General features: G+C 58.9%; 9 protein-coding genes and 1 non-coding gene across 10 annotated transcripts; 4 read left to right on the top strand and 6 right to left on the bottom strand.

Annotated features, from left to right (window-relative positions):
* Positions 1-61: 61 nt before the first annotated feature.
* Positions 62-1,159, bottom strand: C8Q71DRAFT_730297 (putative YRB1-ran-specific GTPase-activating protein). The gene is made up of 5 exons (XM_047922085.1): positions 1,060-1,159; positions 853-950; positions 634-785; positions 451-579; positions 62-403 (listed from the first exon to the last, which is right to left on the bottom strand). Exons 1-5 carry the CDS (start codon positions 1,090-1,092, stop codon positions 201-203), a joined length of 615 nt encoding a protein of 204 aa, XP_047784661.1. The 5' UTR covers positions 1,093-1,159; the 3' UTR covers positions 62-200.
* Positions 1,160-1,201: 42 nt separating this feature from the next.
* C8Q71DRAFT_730293 (COPII-coated vesicle protein) lies at positions 1,202-2,496 on the top strand. The gene is made up of 6 exons (XM_047922084.1): positions 1,202-1,463; positions 1,512-1,565; positions 1,618-1,757; positions 1,808-1,845; positions 1,892-2,094; positions 2,148-2,496. Exons 1-6 carry the CDS (start codon positions 1,329-1,331, stop codon positions 2,175-2,177), a joined length of 600 nt encoding a protein of 199 aa, XP_047784660.1. The 5' UTR covers positions 1,202-1,328; the 3' UTR covers positions 2,178-2,496.
* A 745-nt stretch (positions 2,497-3,241) lies between these two features.
* C8Q71DRAFT_719532 (uncharacterized protein) lies at positions 3,242-4,340 on the top strand (the record flags this gene model as incomplete). The annotated part of the gene is made up of 2 exons (XM_047921310.1): positions 3,242-3,534; positions 3,593-4,340. 2 exons carry the CDS (start codon positions 3,242-3,244, stop codon positions 4,338-4,340), a joined length of 1,041 nt encoding a protein of 346 aa, XP_047784659.1.
* A 62-nt stretch (positions 4,341-4,402) lies between these two features.
* On the bottom strand, positions 4,403-5,788 carry C8Q71DRAFT_16371 (proline iminopeptidase). The gene is made up of 3 exons (XM_047916700.1): positions 5,228-5,788; positions 5,011-5,174; positions 4,403-4,958 (listed from the first exon to the last, which is right to left on the bottom strand). The coding sequence occupies exons 1-3, from the start codon at positions 5,723-5,725 to the stop codon at positions 4,703-4,705; spliced, it is 918 nt and encodes a 305-aa protein (XP_047784658.1). The 5' UTR covers positions 5,726-5,788; the 3' UTR covers positions 4,403-4,702.
* Positions 5,789-6,145: 357 nt separating this feature from the next.
* C8Q71DRAFT_16241 (proline iminopeptidase) lies at positions 6,146-7,500 on the bottom strand. Its single transcript, XM_047916693.1, has 3 exons — positions 6,783-7,500; positions 6,554-6,720; positions 6,146-6,497 (listed from the first exon to the last, which is right to left on the bottom strand). Exons 1-3 carry the CDS (start codon positions 7,284-7,286, stop codon positions 6,242-6,244), a joined length of 927 nt encoding a protein of 308 aa, XP_047784657.1. The 5' UTR covers positions 7,287-7,500; the 3' UTR covers positions 6,146-6,241.
* On the bottom strand, positions 7,501-8,991 carry C8Q71DRAFT_16240 (Dihydroorotase). Its single transcript, XM_047916692.1, has 5 exons — positions 8,854-8,991; positions 8,646-8,805; positions 8,171-8,590; positions 7,623-8,112; positions 7,501-7,571 (listed from the first exon to the last, which is right to left on the bottom strand). Exons 1-4 carry the CDS (start codon positions 8,974-8,976, stop codon positions 7,766-7,768), a joined length of 1,050 nt encoding a protein of 349 aa, XP_047784656.1. The 5' UTR covers positions 8,977-8,991; the 3' UTR covers positions 7,501-7,571; positions 7,623-7,765.
* A 117-nt stretch (positions 8,992-9,108) lies between these two features.
* C8Q71DRAFT_730276 (kinesin-domain-containing protein) lies at positions 9,109-12,673 on the top strand. The gene is made up of 3 exons (XM_047922083.1): positions 9,109-9,212; positions 9,265-9,638; positions 9,688-12,673. The coding sequence occupies exons 1-3, from the start codon at positions 9,182-9,184 to the stop codon at positions 12,412-12,414; spliced, it is 3,132 nt and encodes a 1,043-aa protein (XP_047784655.1). The 5' UTR covers positions 9,109-9,181; the 3' UTR covers positions 12,415-12,673.
* Positions 12,674-13,168: 495 nt separating this feature from the next.
* On the bottom strand, positions 13,169-15,601 carry C8Q71DRAFT_697357 (LON-domain-containing protein; the record flags this gene model as incomplete). The annotated part of the gene is made up of 8 exons (XM_047919964.1): positions 13,169-13,199; positions 13,383-13,489; positions 13,749-14,160; positions 14,212-14,349; positions 14,414-14,558; positions 14,613-14,736; positions 14,825-15,236; positions 15,273-15,601. 8 exons carry the CDS (start codon positions 15,599-15,601, stop codon positions 13,169-13,171), a joined length of 1,698 nt encoding a protein of 565 aa, XP_047784654.1.
* A 276-nt stretch (positions 15,602-15,877) lies between these two features.
* Positions 15,878-16,165, top strand: C8Q71DRAFT_730269 (uncharacterized protein). The gene has a single exon (XM_047922082.1). It carries the CDS (start codon positions 15,884-15,886, stop codon positions 16,139-16,141), a length of 258 nt encoding a protein of 85 aa, XP_047784653.1. The 5' UTR covers positions 15,878-15,883; the 3' UTR covers positions 16,142-16,165.
* Positions 16,166-19,136: 2,971 nt separating this feature from the next.
* Positions 19,137-19,216, bottom strand: C8Q71DRAFT_t1. Its single transcript has one exon. It is a non-coding gene; the product is annotated as a tRNA-Glu (tRNA).
* Positions 19,217-20,375: the final 1,159 nt, after the last annotated feature.

The following is a 20,375-nucleotide window of genomic DNA, read 5'->3' as shown; positions in this document are numbered from 1 at the left end:
TCTACGTCTGATGAACTGGGTGGCGTACGACTACATTTTTCGCCGCTAGTTCGGACGTCACACGAGCGCATAGAACATGAACGTAAGCATTACAGCATTACACTTTATCCATCTAAACTGCCAGGTGTACCACGGATCACAGGATGAAGTCAGACTTGGGATGTGTTGACGGGAATATGTGTGATGTCGAGGCACGAGATTTACTCTTCCTTCTTCTCCTCAGCGGACTCTTCCTTCTTCTCCTCAGCGGCCTCCTCCGCTTTCTCTTCGGCCGCTTTCTCCGCCTCCTCTGCTGGGACCCCCTCCTTCTTCTCTTCCTCCGCGTAGGCAGGAGGAGTACCACCGACAAGGTTCACGTTTGCCTTCTGCGCATCCTCGAAGGCCACCTTAAACTCGCTGGCATCTGCGAAACATCAGCTCCAGACCAAGCGACTACGATGCTATACTTACGATCCGCGTTTGCGAAGCGAATCGCGAGCGTTTCCGACGTCGGGGGAGACTCAGAGTAGTCCGCCGCCACCTTCCAGACCCAGCTCCTGTCAGATCCGATGTTGGGCTGCAACTTCATGTCCGACGTGACTATGGCGCGCGGACACGTTAGATCCGTTAGAGGCGGTCAGAGGGCCTGCTCACTGGCGTGGTTCGCGCAAACCTTGAGGGTCTTATCGCGCCTCATCACTAGCCGCACTTTCTTCGTCTCCTTGTGCTCTAGCAGCCTGACATCGCCGGTACCACGTTCCTTCCACTCAGAGGAGTCCGCAGAAAAGCGGAAGAGTTTGGCACGCCTGGACGCGTCGCACAGAGGTCGATCAGTATTGTGCACGATATAATTACAGGAGATCAATGGCGCACATTTTGAAGAGCACTTTCTCGTCCTCCTCATTCGTCTTCGTCTCTACCTGCTCCGTGAGCTTGATGACGGGCTCGAAATGAGGGTCGTGCTCCTCCTCCTGCAGCGATGTCCGAGAAAATCAGCCGTCGCGTCGCGGGTGGGCAGGCCATAGATCGCGAGCATCGATCGACGCGTCTGTGCATGCCGATGTTGGGGGAAACACATACCCTGGGAGCGAGAGCGTCAGGTGTGTCCGTCATGGTGAGATGGTGGTGGGTCGTAAAGAGTCGAAAACGATGGAACGCAGAAAGTGGCAAGCACAAGCACGTCGCGTGTGATGGCCTTCGCCCTTTGACCCAGAATTACTGGCCCGGCCCAGACCCCGGGGACTCCTTCTACGCGGTTCCGTGTGTCCCAGCCACCGCCACGACTACCGAGGCGTTCAGTACACTCCAGCGTACGGTTACCTCCCCTACCACCTCCTCGACGGACCACAATGCCCACACACTATACCCGCACTGTCCTCTTGCTATGTCTCTCCTTGCTGACCTCTCTTGCGACGGCACACATGATTGAGGTCCCAGCGGGCAAGAAGGAATGTTTCTTCGAGGACCTCCATGTCAACGACAAAGTGCGTATACGCGTCCGTCACTCAGCGCGAAAGACTCACATTTCGCAGATGACAGTGACATATCAGGTCGGAGGGGGCGGCCACCTCGACATTGACTTCTGGGTAAGTCGCATACGATCGCGTGTCACGACCAATGCTTACTAGCCGTCTGTAGTTGCAAGATCCAGACCACAACGCTTTGGCGAACCATGAAAGGCACAGCACCGGGACTGTTTCAATAACAGCAAGAAAGGATGGAAGGCACGAGTATTGCCTCTCCAATTTGATGAGCACAGTAGTGGACAAGCTCGTGAGGTACGTGCATTCGTGCCTCGTTTGCAGTCCTATACCTGAGTTGGTGTCAGCTTCAATGTCCACGGTGTAATCTATGTGGATGACGATGGTGAGCAGTAAGACTAGTCTGAGTAGTCTTTATCTGACGTTCACAGACACCGTCGCACCGATCGAGCGTGAAATCCGACAACTAGCCCACGGGCTGACCGCAGTGAAGGACGAGCAGGAGTACATCGTCATCCGGGAGCGGAGACACCGCAACACCGCCGAGTCAACGAACTCACGCGTGAAGTGGTGGTCTATATTCCAGGCTATGGTGTTGATCGCTGTTGTCGTGTGGCAGGTGTACTATTTGAAGGTGCGTTCTCTTACTCCGCACAACCTCTGCTGGCCTCACTCTTAGAGTTGCAGTCATTCTTCGAGGTCAAACGTGCATTCTAGTACATCGGGGTATTCACTCCAGCATTGGACTTGTTGAGACCGTAGGTCTCGAGGCAATCCATCCACGCATGTTGTAATCGCCAATGGTGCCAAGCGACCATATCCTCTCCACTCACGGTAGGCATGATGCGTGTTCCAGCTCGCTCCGCAGTGAGGTTTTGGGCCGTGCATCGTATGGTGCACGTTCAGCACCGCATTTGGACTGATTTGAACATCACCGCAAGCTGCTTAATCAATGACCACTTGGGTAGGTGCGCCTGTCACTGACACTGAGCCAAGCCACCTCACCTAGGCTAGACCAGGTTTCCTTTGTCTTCCCTACCAAGTTCCGCCACGGAGGAGTTGACACGTATGTGCTATGTCCGGGAAGCGGTCTACGCACTGGGAAGGGGGACCAGTTGTGGGTTCGCGACGCGCCCAAGCGACCGCACGATGTGTCACGGTGTTGTCGCGCCACGATGCTATTGCAACCCTAGACTTGGCATCCATCGCCGGAACTATGGCCAATCTCTACATGTAGCTTGTCCGACACTGCAGGATATATACACGCCGGCGGCTTCTGAGACAGCTGTTGAAAGCTCCATTGCTTCGCCACACGCAGTTTCACTACTATCCATGTTCCGAGCCCCTCGGCGCAACAGTCAGGTACGAGCCACTCATCAAAGTGTGGACTCGACTATCCGCATGCATTGAATAACACGCTACTTCCCGATGAGACGGCGTCTCCTGGCCCGCGGTACTGTTGCTATTCCGGTATGACAGCGAATGAACTTTACGGTGCGTTACATCGCTCCCTCGGGTGGGGTCTCCATAAATACGGGTCGAGCTGGAGGATCCTTTGACTGATCTGCATCACCTGCTAGTGCTTTGCTTTTGTCTGCCCCCTATCCTTGATTAGGAGCTGGTGCGTCCGATGCATCTCATTGTCGCGCGTCGATCATGAACCACCACGATATAAACGCTACCCAGCGTCGCCTCAACACGTCGCACATCTCTTCCGGCGCCAGCGCCCCTCCACCGCTGCACCCACACCACCCTGCGACTCATCGATTTCCTCTGCTGCAATGCCGGACGCAGGGAGCTCACCAACCGATCGTGCAGGAGGAGAGATGCCCTCCTTCATACAAGATGAGGAATTTTGGTACTCAGACGGTACTGTCATCCTGCTGGCTCGTAACGAATTGGCCTTCCGCGTGCACAGAGGCGTACTCGCGGATCACTCTACCGTGTTCCACGATCTCTTCGTTGTGCCTCAGCCTCCAGAAGAAGCATGCCACGCAGGTTGTCCGATAGTAACTCTATCTGACGCCCCGGACGAGCTGAGGTATCTGTTGAGGGCTCTCTATCATCCTCGCAGGTGCGTCTGAAGCTTGTGCGGCAGGAAGTTTGCTGATGATGTCATATATCGTGCATAGATACTACATGCCAGACCAATGTGTATCCTTTGCCATGGTCGCGGCACTGTTACGACTCGGCCACAAATACGCCATAGACGATCTCGTGTCGTCCGCGCTTTCGAGGCTCAAGACATGCTTTTCCACTTCTTTCGATATGTACTGCACCGCGATTACTGCTGGCGGGAGCGAGGCGATGTCATTCAGCTCAGAAGACGCGATGGCTACGGTGAATCTCGCACGCCTCATCGGCGAAGACGCGAACACCATCCTCCCGAGCGCGCTCTACACATGTTGCCAGCTGCCCGCGGAGGTACTGGCCCACGGCGTTTCCAGCGGAAGCAGAGACGTACAGAAGCTCAGTGACGCGGATCTGGAGCGGTGCATCGATGCCCGAGCACGACTGGCCGCACTTGCGTTGTCCTCCACCATCCGGAGGCTCCAGCCGACCTCAGATTTCCCAGACGATCCCGTAGCGCAGAAGGAAGGTGGTGCAAGCTGCACGCAAGCGTTCTGTCCGTCCTATCTCGCCGCGGCGGTGTCCAGAGTACTTCTTGGAACTTTGGGTCTTCCGAGACTGTCGGGAGCCTTGGATAGTATTGACTGGTTCGTCGCCAACGCCGTGAGGGGCGGGCTTTTATGCCGTGTATGCACAGAAAGCGTCAAGGACCAGGACAGGCGAGAGCGATTACGGATATGGAGAATGCTGCCGGCGGTTCTTGGCTTACAGCTGGAAACATGGGGCGAAGCCGACGGGCAGAAATTGTAATAATCCCCTCCGGTGCGTGTGCATGTGCTAGCTGAAGTCAACGCTGCTAACGTATGCGATAGTTGTGCTTGGATCATACATATGGACTGTACGTCGATGCCATGCGCGTATTTTGCGGGCGTACCAATTAATCAGGTGCGAATGTATCCTCGACATGTATTATATACTGTATGTCGTATTGAAAGTGATCCTCTGACGTTATGGACTGCCGATAGCGAGCGGGGAAGGGTATTGGCCAAGTATCACGTTCGAGAGGGGTCCCAGGTGCGTGCCTCTGGCACGTCGAGGAGCATCTCTATACACACTGATAAGTGAGTAGTAGTCATGGTTTTGTGATATCATGAACACCACATGAACGCGTTTCACTCTAGCTTTACATAACCTGCTATGACCTGCATGAACTTCGCTCGCTCCTCCCATTGGGCCATGTGCGAACTGTCCGGGAAGGTGTACCATTTGACTCGAGGCAACGCTTTCCAGACAGGTGCTATCACGCTGTCCGCGGCCTCGTCGTACGCGCCGTTCGTTATGAGGACCGGGACAGTGATCTTTGGTAACTGAGGTGTGATATTCCATGTCTTTAGGCTCCCAGTGATGGTGAACTCCGAAGGGCCTTCCCTATCGTCCTGGTAAGCATGACTAGCGTCGCGCGGACAACAGGAAGGCATACATGGTACCATACACAGTTGGGTCCTCCAATGCCTTGAACGTTGCCAATACTTCCGGTGGGTATGGGTCAAGTCGGCAAACGAATTGCTGGTTGTACGCGACCATCGCCTCGGCATACTCTGGCGAGTCGAAAGTTCCAGCGCGCTCGTGTTTGTTGATGGTCTCCTACAAATAGATGCTGAGATGTCAATCTTGTCATGGGGGGTGGTAGTACTTACCACAACGTCTGGTGGCAGAGTGTTGAGGAGTTTACGCGTCGCCTCCTCCCACAGCTTCATCGAAGCCAAACCCGACGATAGAATGAGCCTCCTGAGACCAGTTGGCTGTCTCACAGCAATTTCCAGCCCCAACATCGAGCCCCACGAATGTCCCAGGACATCGTAAGTCTCGATTCCAATATGTTTCATGAGGTTATGGAACTCGTCCACGAAGAGCTGGACGGTCCAGAAGTCCACATCTCCGGCCTTCTCCGGCAGCAGTGTCGAACCTCCACAACCCACCTGGTCGTATAGCACGACAGGAATGTCGTACGGGGGCTCGGCCAAGTCGGCCAATGAGAGCAGGTAGTTCATCGTTGCTCCCGGACCGCCATGGAGAGCGATGAGCGGGGTCACGCCCGACTTCACCTCCCCGAAGATCTTGTAGTATGTCTGACACGGCTTCCCCGCGCCCGGGACACTGAGCGGGGCGAAACCCTCTGTGACGGGTACCGGCATCCTGTACTAGGGATCAAGATGTACGTGGCCGGTGAGGCAAGTGGCAGCGTGATACACTAGGACTCAGTCCTCTGGTTTATATATCGCGTTGAACTTGCACCCGAGCCAATCTGAGCGTCCTTATCATGTACTCCCACATACCTGGTTCCCGCTGCGGCTCATGCCGTCACGTATGGCCATGCCAGTCGTCTGTTATCATACGCACGGCCTGTAGGTATGTTCGACTCGTTCTCTCATGGTCTATATGTATTCAGGAGGGCTTCTATCTCAGCCCTCCGACACGGTAGACATGGTTGTATCGACCAGGACCGAACTGCGATCTGAGTGCCTGATCGATTCTTGCGCCCCCATGGCTGTGATCGCCCCAGGATAATAGCATCGTACCAGAGAAGCAGACAATCAGATACACGCCGATGGTTAGGGAGGAGGCGACACAGTCACACGCAATCCCAATCGGCGAGATGCTCTACGGAACATTTGCTTTTATTTCTGGAAACGCAGAGCCCGGAGCTCCGCCTACGGTGCCTGCAAGAAGTCGCCGACAATATGCATGTACCGCTCCCGTTCCTCCCAGTGTGCCATGTGCGAACTTTTCCCGAATGTAACCCATTTCGCCTTCTGCACTGCCTGGAATACGGGGGCAACAGAGGCCTCTGATGCTCCATCGAATGCGCCGTTCGTGAGCAAGACGGGGACAGAGATCTTGTGCAGCTCTGGGCGGATATCCCACGTCTTGATCGAGCCAGTGATCGTGAATTCCGAGGGCCCTTGCCTGAATGCGCGTAAGTATTAGAAGTAATGACGCAGTCATAAACGTCGGGGACCTACATGGTGAGGTATACACTGGGATCTTCATCCATCTCCGCAAAGCTCTTCCGCACTTCTTCGGGCCAGGGATCGAGCCTCAGCGTGAACTGCTTGTTATAACGACCTATCGCTTCTTGGTACTCGGGCGAGTCGAACGTGCCTGCGCTTTCATGCTTGGCGACCGTATCCTACAGGACCAGCATTAATGTGAATCAGTATCATTCATACGTCGTTCAATGAGATAGCTTACCTGGACATCCTGAGGAAGAGTCTTTAACAACTTCCGGGTAGACTCCATCCAGAGCGATATTGCTGTGGGTCCTGACGACAACACCAGCTTCCTCAACCCTTTCGGCTGCCTGACCGCGATCTCCATGCCAAGCATGGATCCCCAGGAGTGCCCCACTACATCGTAGGTCTCCAAACTGAGGTGCCTCAACAGGTTGTGGAACTCGTCCACGAACAGTTGTATGCTCCAGAACGCAACATCGCCGTTCTTCTCTGGCAGGTGCGTTGAGCGACCACCGCCGACTTGATCGTAGAACACGACGGGGGCGCCACCGTACGACGGCAGGGCGAGATCCGCGAGGGAAAGCATGTATCCGTGCGACGAACCAGGCCCGCCATTCACCACGACAATAGGGACCTTGCCGGAAGTGAGGTCGCCCAAGACCTTGTAGTACGTCTGACAGGGCTTGCCTGCACCAGGCACGTCAAGAGGTGCGAAACCCTCGGTGATGATTGGTGTCGACATATCAGGATAGGGACGTGCAGGTGAGGAGGACGATTGCTGCCAGTGTCACAATGAGCGATCCTCCAGAGCCGCCAACTTTAAGTAGTCTGGAGATCAGCTGTTCCTCGACTGTATCTTGAGGCGCTGCATGAGAAAGCTCGGCACCGCTCGTTGACTCAGGGCAATGTTTCACGTTGACCGTGAAACTACGCAGAGCTGCTGGCCCGCGCCCCTTTGCGAGCAAGGCTTCAAGCTTCATCGATCATCGCCACTCAGTCTAGCATTGATATCGTCACTAGCTCATCACTGCAATAGCGCTCGTCGCATAGCTTTGGACGGGAGGTCATCATGTCGTACCTCAACCAAGGGGTGCTTCTTCATCGGACAGAACAGACGTCCGCGAGAGAGACGATTACTCGGCGATCTACTCTTCTTCTCGTACGATGGTCCACGGGTGTTGTCAAGGTGTTGTGATCTTCATCTGTTACTTCCACATGCCTTCACGAGTCAACGATCTCCCATCCAATCGGGTTTCCTGCCCAGAAGGGCACTACGCTCTGCTCGCCCTGTACCAGCTGTTCTTCAATCAACTTGCCGGACGTGCGCCTGATGAACACCTTGTCTTCGCCCGGAGCAACAGGCACGCGGTAGAATGCCCGCCCATTGATGCTCACGAAACTCTCGAGACGGTCCAGCGCGCCGAACGAGTCAAGCAGGTGGGCAACGAGGGGCAGAAGGACCGCCGATGTGTATACGCCTGCTGCACACGCGTGCAGAGGTGAGGCGGTAGACTTCGTATGCGGGGAATGGGGTGCTGAATCGGAGCCCAAGAAGAATCGAGGATGCCCTGCAGTGCAACGGGCTGTCAGTCACGAAGCGCGAAGGATGCATTGCAGTTGACGCACCTTCTTTGATGACGTCCCGCAATGCCTGCCTGTCATCGGGGTACTTTGCAACAGGCTTGCAGAAGTGCCATGACTGACCGGCCCAGTCGTCGACGGTCAATGCGAGGTGGTGGGCGGTAATGGTGCAGGCGACGGTGTCGCCCAGACTCTTGACACACTCGACAGCAGCACGCGTCGTCGCGTGCTCAAGGACGATACGAAGGCGAGGAAAACGCGCGTGTAACTTGCGGAGGTGGGGCAAGAAGGCAGGCTCCGCGTTTAGGACACAAGTGTTCGTGGAAGCATCGGATGGGACCTCGCCGTGAAGATTGAGGACCATATCCTCCTGCTCCATGGCTTCGAAGACGGTGTAGTAAGCTTCATATGACTCGATACCTCCGTCAGAGTTTGTTGTCACCCCACGCGGGTAGGACTTGACGCCTGAGAGCACACGGTTCGACCTATGAGCGCGAGTGCGAGAGGCGGAGTTACAGACCGACTACGCCTGCGCTCTTTGCTTTGCGAACCTCGTCAGGCGTGAGCTCCGGAGAGAGGTATAGAGTCATGAGGTAGTCAATAGTAGGGTCAGCAGCCTGCAGCTGAGCTCTGTAGAGAAGAGCCTCCTCAGTGTTAGAGATGGGCGGCCGGAGGTTAGGCTGGGGCGATTGTCAGATGCCGTAGACGTGCAAGACAGGCATCAGTACCATGACATAGGCAAGCCTGAATCCTCCTTTGCGCACATAGGGTGCGAGGAATGCAGCGAAAGCTCCCTGGCGTAAATGAACGTGGAAGTCGGCGGGAGCAGCGACGGCGAGCGAGTCGGTCATGGCGGCGAAGTGTAGAGGGCCTCGGGACAGAGAGACGCCCGCTCGCGGCGCCTAGCGTGCGCGGTCACATGCTCAACGCGTGCCCACGGTTCGGTTGCTACCAGCGGCGGTTCAACTTCAACTTAGCTCTCCCCGCCATCTGAGCAACCTCATCGCTCCCGCCCCCGCCGCCCCAATCACCAGCCACAGAGGTGGTACATCAAACATGGTTGCCGCTGGGTCTATCGCCGTAGCTGGTATGTTTGTTCTCTTTGTGCCCAGCGACAGTAAGCCTCAACCGGATCACAGTCCGCGTCCGCCCGCCAACAACATGGGAGGGTTCACGACTTCCACAAACCACTTACGACAACTGCATACGGACGGACGGAGCGCTCTCCATCTCTCCGGCAAAGTCTGTCACGAATAACGCGCCTCTTCGCGACGTCATTCAGATTGTTGACGACCGCGTACTTACGTTCGACCCCGAGGAGAAAGACGCCTCCAGGGCCTTCGTCGAGCGTGGGTTTCTTCCACCAGGGACGAAACGATACAAAGATCGCCGCTTCATATTCGACAGGGTGTTCGACCACCAGGCGCGGCAGGAAGACGTGTATTGCAACACGGCCAAACCCCTACTCAGCAATCTATTAGATGGATATAATGCGACGATCTTTGCCTACGGTGTATGTCCAGTAGCCAGGTAACATTCCGTTGCTAATGCACGACCTGTAGGCTACAGGGTGTGGCAAAACACATACCATCAGCGGCACCGATGACGACCCGGGCATTATCTACTTGACCATGGCCGACCTTTTCCAACGGATAGGAGATCGGCGGGAAGAATACGTGACCGAAGTCGTGGTTACGTTCCTGGAGATTTACAATGAGGAGATTCGTGACCTACTTGGGGAGCCTGGCAAACCGACGCCGCGTGGGGGCCTCCAGATCCGGGAGGACAAGACAGTGAAAGTAGTGGGACTGCAGGAGCTTCGACCGAAGAGTGCGGACGAGGTGAAGGCTATTGTCTTGCTTGGCAATTCGCGGCGAACGCAATCTCCCACCCACGCGAACGAAACATCGTCGCGCTCGCATGCAGTTCTCCAGGTGCATGTCACACAGGCGCCGCGCACTGCAAACATCACGGAGCAGAGGACAATGGGAACCCTGTCCATCATTGACCTCGCGGGTAGCGAGCGCGCCGCGGCAACGACGAACATGGGCCAGCGGATGGTCGAGGGTGCGAACATCAACAAGTCGCTGCTCGCCCTCGGGAACTGTATCAATGCGCTCTGCGAGAGCGGAGGCGCGGTACGACACATACCATACCGGAACAGCAAGCTGACGCGCCTTCTCAAATTCTCCCTCGGCGGCAACTGCAAGACGGTCATGATCGTCTGCATTGCGCCCACATCGCTGCACTTTGACGATACGCAGAACACCCTCGTGTATGCCGAGCGTGCGACGCGCATCAAGACGAAGGTTGTCACGCGCAACGTTGTCAACGTCGATCGCCATGTCGGGCAGTACGTCGAGGCGATCAACCGACTCAACTTGGAGGTCGCGGAACTCAAGCAGAGGCTCGCTGGCAAACGCGACGCCGAGGCAGAGAAGGAGAAGCGTCGCCGGCAGGAGGCGGCGGCGGAGGTTGCACGTTCGAAGAATGACATGCAGCAGAAAGCAGAGCAGATGCAAGCTTCCATCGTGGACGGTGCAACTTGTGCAGGCAAGATTGCCATCGCGAAAGCGAAGCTCAAGGTCATCCGCGCACGTCTGACCCAACTCGACGCAGAGGCGTCGTCCTCATCCACACTCCCAGCCGACCTCGAGACGGAGCGGCAGTTGCTCAAAGCACTCGCGGGCCCAGAGGAGGATGTCGTCAAAGCACAGTCCACGCTTAACACCCGTGTGCAGCGCTCCAGCAACGCTGACGCCATGTTCGATGCGACCCTGCGTGCTGTCAGCGAACGCAGGTCGGACAAACTAGACGAGTACGCAGTGGACAACGTGAAACTCGACGCTCGCTGGCGTAAGGCTGAGATGGAGCGCGCGAAAGCGGAGGCCGGGAAGGAGGCCCTGCAGGAAGCAGTCACCACCCAGGCGGAGGCACTGGTCAACTTCATCGGCCTGGTGAGCCGCTGCACAGTTATGTTGGGCGATGCCAGCCGGATCCTTGCTACGGCCGTGGGGGAGGGGCGAGATGGCATGGAGGCCACCGTCAAAGCCCTGTCATCCTCCCTCGGCAACGTCGCCGAGGGCAACGACGAAGCATTCAAGGCACTCCTCGGGCATTCGATTGCTTCCTACGCCGTTGGCGCCGCTCCGTCATCTCTTGCCAACTTCAACTTCAAGGCCTACCCTTCGACTCTCGGAATCAGCAGGTCGGCTTCGGGATCGGCGGCTCCGCAGCCCGGGAAGCCAAGGCTTTCGAGACGTTCTTCCTCTTACGGGTCCGCCGTACCAGCTTCTCCTTTGCGGAAGAAGAGCCCTCGTAAGTCACTGCGCTCTAGCCTTGCTCCGCCGTCCGTGCCATACAGACGTGTCTCCGACAAAGACAAGGGCAAGAAGAAGGGGGTGCAATGGCGAGATGAAGCCGGGCAGGGCGACATCGACGATGGCGGGCTCGGTGCAACTGGTCCAGTTATCACAGTGTCACCAGATCTCGCAGAGACGTCCGTCGCCTCCGTCTTCGGCCCAAGCTCTACCACATATGCTGCAAAGCGCCCCACGTCCAGAGCCGGATCTGAGAGCGAGTGGGAGGACGAGAAAACCGATGATAGCTTCAACATCAGCTTCTCCCAGAACGCCTCACTGGATGCATCCGCCCCCTCCGCTGGCGCCGTCCGCAAGCGGCCAAGGGCCAACCGGCTCGACCCCTCTTTCCTGAAGTCGAAGTCCCGGGGCTCGAACCTCGAGAGTCTGACAGAGAAGGACGAGGACGTTACGATGGGCTCGCCCGCGAAGCGGCCCCTGGGCGACCGTAACATGAACCGCATCCCCTCCCCAGACGGCTCTAGCAGCAGCTCGAGCACCATGGACCCGCTCCACATCCCGAAGGGCCGCGACAGGCACCACGGCAGCCCTGAGAGGCGTATACCTATGACGCCGAAGGTGGTCGGGATCAGCAAGGGCGCGCGCCGGCGGTCGCAGATTGGGCCTCTGCGCAGCGACCGGCCCCGGAGGCGGTCGAGCATGATCCCACAGCTGTCGCCGGTTGACCGCGACGGGAACGATTCCGGCAACACGTCGCAGATCCTCCACAAGAGCATGTCCGGCGCCCGGCGCGTCCCCATCAGTGGAGGAGAGCGGTCGCCGGCGAAGCGGGCGAAGAAGATGTCGCTGCTGAGCGTGTCGTCTACTCGGATGGTTGCCTCTGCCCGCTTGAAGATGCCGGACGCTAACACCAGTGCCGAGATGAGCTTCAACAAATCAGCAGTGGGAGGGAAGCCAACCTGGAAGTGAGCCTGAGGAGCTGCGGCTTTGTTGTATAAACATAGAGTATCACCATGATCATGATTCAGACGACTTGCCTGTGCCACCTTGTTTACTGTGATCGTCGTTTGTCTGCGTTCGTGCATTTTCGTTATACGTGTCTTATATATTGCTATGTGTTCCGAACGTTGTTGTCTTAACATGTCCTTGTTCGTGTCATCTATACCCTGTCGACTTTATCCTTCATGCAAACCAATGGTATTGCGTACACCACCTGGGATTCATACAAGTTTCCCCCTCGGGGCTCAAGTTGCTCAGTTGCAGATTGAGCTCTGTCGTGCACGAGATTCTCGCTCGCCACCGTATGGCTTTCAACGATGTTTGCATGACGGGTCTACCCACCATACAATACACAATTCAAAAAAAATTCATCAGAGACGACTCTGCAGGTGGTACAGAGAACACAGTGCGCTCGCACAACGCACCAACAAGCCATAGAAAGTACAATAACATTGCCGCGTCCGTACATTACAAAAATGAATAACGACTAGTCTGCACTGCGTAGTCCACGGAGATCCCATGAATATACATCCCATATATATATATGCGTCGAGCAGATAACGATGGCACAAAACAGCATGTATGATGACCCTCCTCCACAACCCACGGAGCCCCTACCCCCTCCCGAACATCCCACCGACGGTCTGCGCGACATACACGGCGAGGAGCGCGACGACGAAGGCCATCGCGCCCGCGGGGACGACCGCGCGGAGCACCGCGCGGATCAGGAGACGACGCAGCCACCAGAGAACCACCTGCAGGCGGGACGCAGAGGCGTAAGAACGCGCCCTTCAGAAGGAGGAAAGCGGCGGGCGTGAGCGGGCGCGGGGCGGGCCAGCGAGAGGGCAGGGGAGGAGGCAGAGGGGCTGGGGACGGGGGGGGGACGGGGGAGGAGGGGACGGGGGAGGAGGGGACGGGGGGATGAGGCGAGGACGCACCATTGACTCTGCAGCTTCTCGATCCAGTGCACGACGAGGCGCAGGCGCAGACGGGCCGAGCGGATCGGGAGCAGCTTCGCCTTCTCGTGTTCGTCGATCGGGAGGAGCTGGACGTGTACCGCCGGCGCCGGATATAGCCCATCGTCGCGGACGTGCGTACGCGCCACGGCACACGAACGCGATCCCCGCCCGGCGGAACCATAGCGCACGGCGATCGAAGGCAGGCCGTCCGGACGACACGACACCGACACACCCATAAGAACAAGAACAAAGAGAGCCATAAAGTCCGTCAGCACAACCCCTCGGAACCGCGGAAGGAAAGCCGCGAGGATAAAGGGCAGGGGGAGGGGAGAGCCGGACACTCACCGCACCCATCCAGAAGCTGAAGCTCGCCGGGTCCGTCGGCATCGCGACGTAGTTCGTGTTCAGGCGGTGGACGACCCACGGCGTGCCCTCCCTGAGCTCGTTCATGAACGTATGGCACACCTCCATCAGCTCCGCCATCGTCCGCGCCTTGCCGTCCCCCGCCCTGCGCCCCACCGCCTGCCCTCCCCTGCCCTCCCCTTCCCCTGCCCTCGTCTCCTCCACACCCACAAGCTCCTCGTCCCCCTCCTCCCAATCATCCACCCTCTCCACCCTCGCGACGACATACCCATCCAGCGTCCCGCGCTCCACGATCCTGAACCGCCACGCGCCCCACGTCTCGACGACCGCGCGCCCGTCCGGCAGCATCTGCACGTTCCGGATCTCCAGCATCGTCCCGTACTCGTTCCCCGTGCTCCGCGGCGCGTCGCGCGGGTGGTGCGCCGGGTCGGCGGGCCGCGCGGACGTCGAGGGGGCGTGCGCGGGCGGCGCGTGTGCCTGGAGGGCGGGCGGGAAGGCGGCGGAGGGCGCGGTGCGCGGGGGCGGGATCATCCCGAAGCGCGGGTTGGGCGTCGCGAGGCACCGCCGGAGCATCAGCCGGTACCTGGCACACGCAGAGACGCGTCAGGCGCGCTGCGCACGCGAGGATGTCGGGCGATTGGACTCACCGCGGCTCGAAGAAATGGAGCATCGTAGGCATGCCGGGGTAGCTCAGCTGGGCGATCATGACAGGCGTGTCCAGGCGTGCATCGCGCTCTTCCGCCTCGATCGCAGAGCAGCGCTCGTCATGCACATCTCGGAACGCGCTCAGGACTGTCGAGCCCGCTCAGCTCGTGCTCGGCATTTGACGAGGCAGCGGGTACTCACTAATTTTCAGCACCAGCTTGTTGCACGGGTGGTCCTGGAAGTACGCATACTCAAGCGGGTCGCGGCATATGGGACACGCGGCGTTGTAGTCGAGCGAACGGTGCAGACACCCCGCGCAGAATGTCTAGAGGATGAAGGCGCGTCAACATCGCACACGCAAGAGACCGTATCTCCATTCGGCGCAAGCATCGAGCCACGCAACAGAAACTCACATGCTGGCATGGCGCCGTGACAGGCTGCACAAACAACTGGCTACAAATGTCGCACGTCAGCTCGCCCAACAGCTCCTTCTCGAACCGCGCCGCAGGGGTACGTTCCTGTGGCTCAGGCGGCGGCCGGCGCGGGGGCAAGTGACGGCGGCGTTTCCTCGGTCGTGCGGTTGACAGCGCGTCGGGCGAGCACGAACGTGGACGCCGGGTCGCTCGGGGATCGCGAGCGGGAGAAGACACCGTGTCCACGGCAGAAGCGGGTGCGGACGAGGGGCCCGCGACGGCCTCCGCTGCAGGGGGCGCGGGGTCCAAGTACATGTCGTCGATGTCGTGCTCCGGGTCCACGCGCGGGGGCTCCCCGTCGTCCCCCTCGGAGTCGGTGTGCTCGTCTGCGTCGGGCGGGTACGCCGGTGCGCTCGAGACGCGGTCCCCGCGCTCGGCCTCATCGAACCACGCCTGCGCGCGCTCTGCGAGCTCGAGGATCTTGCTCACCGTGACGTCCGCCCTGCCGGGGCGTGCCCTGTCCGCGGCGGAGGGCGCGCCCGGCATGGGCGGCGCGGTGTAGTAGCCCACGCCGGACTGGGGGTGGGGCGCGAGGGCGGGGGCGAGCGGGGCGGAGGTGCAGGAGGGCAGGGGGCACCGCCCGCGGACGTCCGCACGGGCGTGCTCCGCGCAGAGGGTGTCTCCGCATCGGAGAGTGACTGGGGAGTGCAGGAGCGTGTGAGATGGGCAGAGCGGGCAGCGGAGGAGGGGGAGGAGACGCGCGGGCGTCAGGGCCATGGGGTCTGCGGTGTCGGGGCTGGACGGGGCGGGGATGGGTGATGCTCTGCTCGATGGTGCCGCGCTGGAAGATGAGGCAGTGAGTGTGTGGGTGGTAGTGTGAGTGTGAGTGGGAGACGGCCGTGCTGGGGAAGACGGGCGAGACGAGGACGCAAGAGGCGGAGAAGAGGCGGAGGGCGTCGTCGGGCATGTCGGGGATGCGGCGGACGATGAGCCGGGCGTGGCGGGCGAGGGAGGAGCGGGCGCGGGAGTGTGCATCGCGCGGGGGGACGCGGACGATCGATGGCCTGCGCGCGGCGACGAATATCGAGACGGGCTGCCACGCCCAGGCAGGTCTCGGTCCGCATCTGGCTCGCGCTGGCGATGCTTCCCCTTGTCTGGTGCGGGCGAGAGTGTGGGTGCGCTCGCTGCATGCTCAGCCTGGGGCTCCGTGTCGCCATGCGTGTCGACGGCGCGCGCGGGGCTGGTGGGGAGGGTGGGGTCGCGGGCGGGGAGTTGGAGGGGAGACATGCAGCGGGGGCGGGGAGGCGGAGAGGCTGAGGGAGGGCACACGCAGGCAGCCCAAGGGCAGCATCGGAGAGTGGAAGGACTCGACGTGCGGATCGCCAATTACGCTCTTGCCGATAGGCGCCCTCCGATCACCGGCCAATCGCGCAACGATCTGGATCTCGCGTGTTGGGGGCGGGAATTGCCCCTTCCGTGTAGAGCTGGGCGCCTGTGCAGGCCACAGCTGAGGCTGAGTCTGCTACGGCGCGCCATCCGCCTTTGGAGGTCGTCTTGCGCCTTGCGCCTCGCCGTCCCCACGCCTGTCATCCCTCCGCACCCGTGGCCTGCCCGCCCATCTCCCGAATAGCCTCTCCCCCCAAGTAGGGCCACATCACGCCGTAAGAGATCCGCCCTGCTTCATCGTCAACTCAAACGCCACCGGGCACTTATCGTCGTTTCCCTGCCCTCTTCGCGAATCCCACTGACACTCGCGCGCCCAGGCCCTAGGATGCCGGCTTCGCTCGTAGCGTTGCCTGCCCAAACGAGCAGCACCCCGCGCCCTACGCCCGCGCCGGCAGAGCAGTGGCCATCCGCTACCACGCGCGCGATCCCGCGCGGCGCGCTGTCGCCCTAGACGCGGCCACACACCTTCCGTAGGCCACACATCCCCTCCCCGCCTCTCGGCTCCTAAACTCGACGCTACTCCGTGATCGCGCCCCGCGCCTCCCCGCGCGCGAGGCAGGCAGCGGGCGGACGATCGTGGCAGGCCTTCTCCCGCCGCCCGCGATCCCAAACGCGCGCAAGCCGCATGCCGATTCTGATCCTAGCAAGTGACTTGCCCAGCGATGCCCGCGGCACCTTCTGGCGTAGCACGCCCGAGGGTTTCCTCTGTAGTTCATATGAAGGGCGTCCGACGCGGGTGCAGTATGGGACGGCACCTCCCGTATTGTGTGTTTCCAGGTCGACTGTCGGTATTCCGTATCCGACAACGACAGCTTCTACGCATGACGTCCGACGGAGCGCACCCGTCCGACGCGAATGCAACGTACCTCCCGCTAGGACCTCACGAAGCCTTCAAGACCTCACCGACATCACCCAGCTCCCAGATCTCAGCATAGCGACATCGCGTCGCGGTGTCGCCACGGCCGCGTTCTATCTAGCCCGAGCCAGCGGCGCCGCCCACGCCTGTCGAGCTGCTGCTCCAAGTTGTGGCTCCATTCATTCGGCGGCAGTGCACAGCTTGACACTTTGGCGCGGCCGGGCCTACCCTTTCTCCGCATGCCTCTATATGAGCAGGCAAGAGCGGTGTCCGTGTGGCCTGTGCCAGTGGGCACGCAGGCGGTGATTGTGTAGAGTTCGATGGGGTTGTCAACGATCCACTCGAGTCGGATCTATAGCAAGTAGGTGTGGTGGATGGCAAGAAGGTGCGTTTCCTTCACCCGCTGAGAACGGATGTCAGTCGCTCCTGGTGCGTACTGCTCGCGGCACCCATGGATTGACGTCAGGGTCGCTGTCTGCCTCCATCACAAGTCAACAGTACAGAGGCCCTGTGGTCATGTCCACATCCTGGTGGGCGTCGATGGATTCGTTTTTGCAACCCTCATGCACTGGCGCGCAATCCCATCCGAGTCACCCCCCTCGGAGTCGGAGCGCGCTGGGCCTTCGGAAGTGACAGAAGCGCCAGAAACCTGTACCTCGGTGTCGCGCATAAGTAGCACGTAACCCTTGCAGCCAACTACGTCACGTTGGCTGCTCATTGAGGTCGCATCTGCAGCAGCTCCTCCGCGGAGACGCGCTTGGCTGGGCTTCCATAACCTGTTCCCCACCGACGTGCAATTTGAAGTACAGAGCTAGCGCTGGTGCGCTATGCTTGTTCCTCAGTTCGCTTGCATAGCGTTATCTACCGCGTAAGCGTGATTGATTTCGATTGTCGGCAGGTACGAAAGCGAGAGGCGAGCGTCGAGAACTGGAACACGGCATGCACGCCTCGTACATGCGAGGGTGTGCGAGAGCAGGCATGGTCTGCCCGTCTCTGCGCGCTCACAGGTCGTAAACCACAACCCAGCCCGACCCCAACTGCAACGTGGACGGGCCCCGTCGGCGACGTGCGGATCGACCGTACACTACAAAGCAGGATATCAATACCGCCCTCGAACTCTGGCACCGACGTTCGGACACCTCTCCAGACTCCTCGTCCTATACGGCGATGGGTATCGCATCCGTGCATCCGCGCCGCGACGTTATCGGTGGGGCGCGTCCAGCCAGCCAGCCAACTTGGATTGGCACGGAACTGTCATGGTTCCTGGCTACGTCACCCGTCCACCCGCCCTCGGAATCACCGTCGCATGAGCTTGCAGTCCCCCGCCTCGCCTCGCCGTGACTGGAACGAGCGGAGCAGGTGGGCGTGCAGGCACATGAAACCGCGCGCGACCGTCGATGGATTGCCCGTGGAGACGGCATCCGAGTCCTTCGCCCTTCAAGTTGGGGACGGGGCAGGGGCGATGGCGCGGACGATGCGACGAAACGAACGTCCCGTCGGACCCGAGGACGTGCGGAGGCGCGACTTGGTGGGAGTGCGGAGCCGAGGAACGTTGGTGCGCAGGGCGGGTATTCAATGCTATTATGATATGTCTAAACGCGAGATCAGGGGCCACGGAAGTTGCGGTGAGGCGTCGCTAGGCTGGCATCGGTAGAGCGCTGGCGCAGAAGGGTCTAGGCCGACAGTATGCTTGTATGATTTGGGCAGCTTCAGCCGTAGACGACTCGCGATACAATCTATTGCACCTTAATTTGTCCTGCGCAATGTGTATCCCGTTGCTCATGCAAAATTGCTTCCTGACACAGCGCCTCGGTCAACGGCGAGTGATATGAATCGAGTCGTATGCAAGTGCGTACCGCCGATGTGGAAATGGTGTTGATGGAGAGCGGGTTCGGTATTGTGACTGTGTAGAGAATTTATCTCGTGCAACAGTCCAGCCCATCAATGTATGTGTTCTGCGAACCTGTGTTGGTATCTTCGCACCTGAGGGAGAAGACATAAGCAAAAACATTCGGATACGGGGAATTGAACCCCGGGCTATCGCGGTTTTTTGTGAGAGGCGATAATGTTAGCCACTACACCATATCCGATTGACAAATCATTCCCAACACAGTTACATAACTTCTTCCGCTGTTACAATCTCATCCCGAGAAAGCAGGACCTATAGAACTTGTGTGCTCAAATATCACAGATAGTTTTGGGAGTCACCAGCATGTTTATGCGTGCCTTATTGCCTACGGAAAGGCAACAGAATGTGGACACCCGATAAGCGCCGGAAGGACAGTATAATCTGTATCTCGATTCGTGATGGCGGTGATCCACGTGGCTACGTCGTTGAAGGCTACTACTTACCATCTCTATTCCTCAGTTTTGCTTGTGATTTGCGAGGTCTCAGATCTCAGTCGTCATACATGCACATGTGGCCTGCGTCGGATAAGGTTATGTACCCAGGACAAGAGTTCTCACTACTAACCAATAGGCGTTCACGTTCTAGACCGAGTCGAACCGTCATTCCTTTAAGTTCCAGTCACTGCGAGCATTATTTGACCAATGACTGCCAGTGCAGAACCCAGACCAGCCACGAGCCTTACGCACCCGAGTGGAAGAGTAGCCAAGAGGTTCTGATAATATCTTCTCTGGACGTTCGTTGAGACTTACGTCGCTAATGAACTAAGAGTGGTACATATTAAGTGACCTGCTCTCCTGGACTCGCGCCTCCGTGTCTCTAACCATCGCCGTCCACTCAGGGCAGTGCTTGGTGAAATCTTACTTCAACCCATCAGCTGGCGCAGGTGGTCATGTTCCGCGCATGTCGGTTGTGCATCCAGCATGGACGGGGGCCCGAGGCTGCAGATAGTACCGGCAACATGGTGTACCGAGGTTGGAAGTCGCCGTCCATCTCTCGGTGAGGCAGCAGCGCTCTCGTCTGTGGAATCTGGTATTTGCTGATCACGTATTGCCCTTTGCAGCAGCACCACGAACCACGGTGACGTCCGATAGAGGCGCGCATTCAATGCGCTTCTCGCCAGCGTGTACGCGGGCTCACCAGAACGATGAAATACGCGTATTTCAATTTCCAGAACCAGGAAATCCATGGCTGAGAGTTCAACGGGTGCTGCTGCGCGTTTGCATTGCCAGTTCAATGGAACTGCCTTTGAACGCTACCCGGAGTGCGTCGATGCTCTGCCGCCTGGCATGCTGGTAACTTGAGTCAAGTCGTTGCATTTGTGGACTGGCTCTCCATATGTG

This window comes from Rhodofomes roseus (genome assembly GCF_022264815.1).
Source record: "Rhodofomes roseus strain CIRM-BRFM 1785 chromosome Unknown C8Q71scaffold_1, whole genome shotgun sequence".
Classification (NCBI taxonomy): Eukaryota; Fungi; Basidiomycota; class Agaricomycetes; order Polyporales; family Fomitopsidaceae; genus Rhodofomes; species Rhodofomes roseus.
This window is presented reverse-complemented; position numbering and strand designations above follow the sequence as displayed.

What these genes read in the sequence shown, in the direction of transcription:
- C8Q71DRAFT_730297 (XM_047922085.1), bottom strand. Translation starts at nt 1,092, where the DNA reads ATGACGGACACACCTGACGCTCTCGCTCCCAGG. An exon ending in GAGAAAGTGCTCTTCAAAAT is followed by an intron (nt 786 to 852) that starts GTGCGCCATTGA and finishes CGACGCGTCCAG; the next exon opens with GCGTGCCAAACTCTTCCGCT. An exon ending in TCGCTTCGCAAACGCGGATC is followed by an intron (nt 404 to 450) that starts GTAAGTATAGCA and finishes GATGTTTCGCAG; the next exon opens with ATGCCAGCGAGTTTAAGGTG.
- C8Q71DRAFT_730293 (XM_047922084.1), top strand. Translation starts at nt 1,329, where the DNA reads ATGCCCACACACTATACCCGCACTGTCCTCTTGCTATGTCTCTCCTTG. An exon ending in ACCTCCATGTCAACGACAAA is followed by an intron (nt 1,464 to 1,511) that starts GTGCGTATACGC and finishes CACATTTCGCAG; the next exon opens with ATGACAGTGACATATCAGGT. An exon ending in ACCTCGACATTGACTTCTGG is followed by an intron (nt 1,566 to 1,617) that starts GTAAGTCGCATA and finishes AGCCGTCTGTAG; the next exon opens with TTGCAAGATCCAGACCACAA.
- C8Q71DRAFT_16371 (XM_047916700.1), bottom strand. Translation starts at nt 5,725, where the DNA reads ATGCCGGTACCCGTCACAGAGGGTTTCGCCCCGCTCAGTGTCCCGGGC. An exon ending in CTCTGCCACCAGACGTTGTG is followed by an intron (nt 5,175 to 5,227) that starts GTAAGTACTACC and finishes ATCTATTTGTAG; the next exon opens with GAGACCATCAACAAACACGA. An exon ending in CCAACTGTGTATGGTACCAT is followed by an intron (nt 4,959 to 5,010) that starts GTATGCCTTCCT and finishes CCAGGACGATAG; the next exon opens with GGAAGGCCCTTCGGAGTTCA.
- C8Q71DRAFT_16241 (XM_047916693.1), bottom strand. Translation starts at nt 7,286, where the DNA reads ATGTCGACACCAATCATCACCGAGGGTTTCGCACCTCTTGACGTGCCT. An exon ending in CTCTTCCTCAGGATGTCCAG is followed by an intron (nt 6,721 to 6,782) that starts GTAAGCTATCTC and finishes CTGGTCCTGTAG; the next exon opens with GATACGGTCGCCAAGCATGA. An exon ending in CCCAGTGTATACCTCACCAT is followed by an intron (nt 6,498 to 6,553) that starts GTAGGTCCCCGA and finishes ACGCGCATTCAG; the next exon opens with GCAAGGGCCCTCGGAATTCA.
- C8Q71DRAFT_16240 (XM_047916692.1), bottom strand. Translation starts at nt 8,976, where the DNA reads ATGACCGACTCGCTCGCCGTCGCTGCTCCCGCCGACTTCCACGTTCAT. An exon ending in AAAGAGCGCAGGCGTAGTCG is followed by an intron (nt 8,591 to 8,645) that starts GTCTGTAACTCC and finishes GTGTGCTCTCAG; the next exon opens with GCGTCAAGTCCTACCCGCGT. An exon ending in GCGGGACGTCATCAAAGAAG is followed by an intron (nt 8,113 to 8,170) that starts GTGCGTCAACTG and finishes GTTGCACTGCAG; the next exon opens with GGCATCCTCGATTCTTCTTG.
- C8Q71DRAFT_730276 (XM_047922083.1), top strand. Translation starts at nt 9,182, where the DNA reads ATGGTTGCCGCTGGGTCTATCGCCGTAGCTG. An exon ending in TGGGTCTATCGCCGTAGCTG is followed by an intron (nt 9,213 to 9,264) that starts GTATGTTTGTTC and finishes ACCGGATCACAG; the next exon opens with TCCGCGTCCGCCCGCCAACA. An exon ending in CGACGATCTTTGCCTACGGT is followed by an intron (nt 9,639 to 9,687) that starts GTATGTCCAGTA and finishes CACGACCTGTAG; the next exon opens with GCTACAGGGTGTGGCAAAAC.
- C8Q71DRAFT_730269 (XM_047922082.1), top strand. Translation starts at nt 15,884, where the DNA reads ATGGCCTGCGCGCGGCGACGAATATCGAGACGGGCTGCCACGCCCAGG.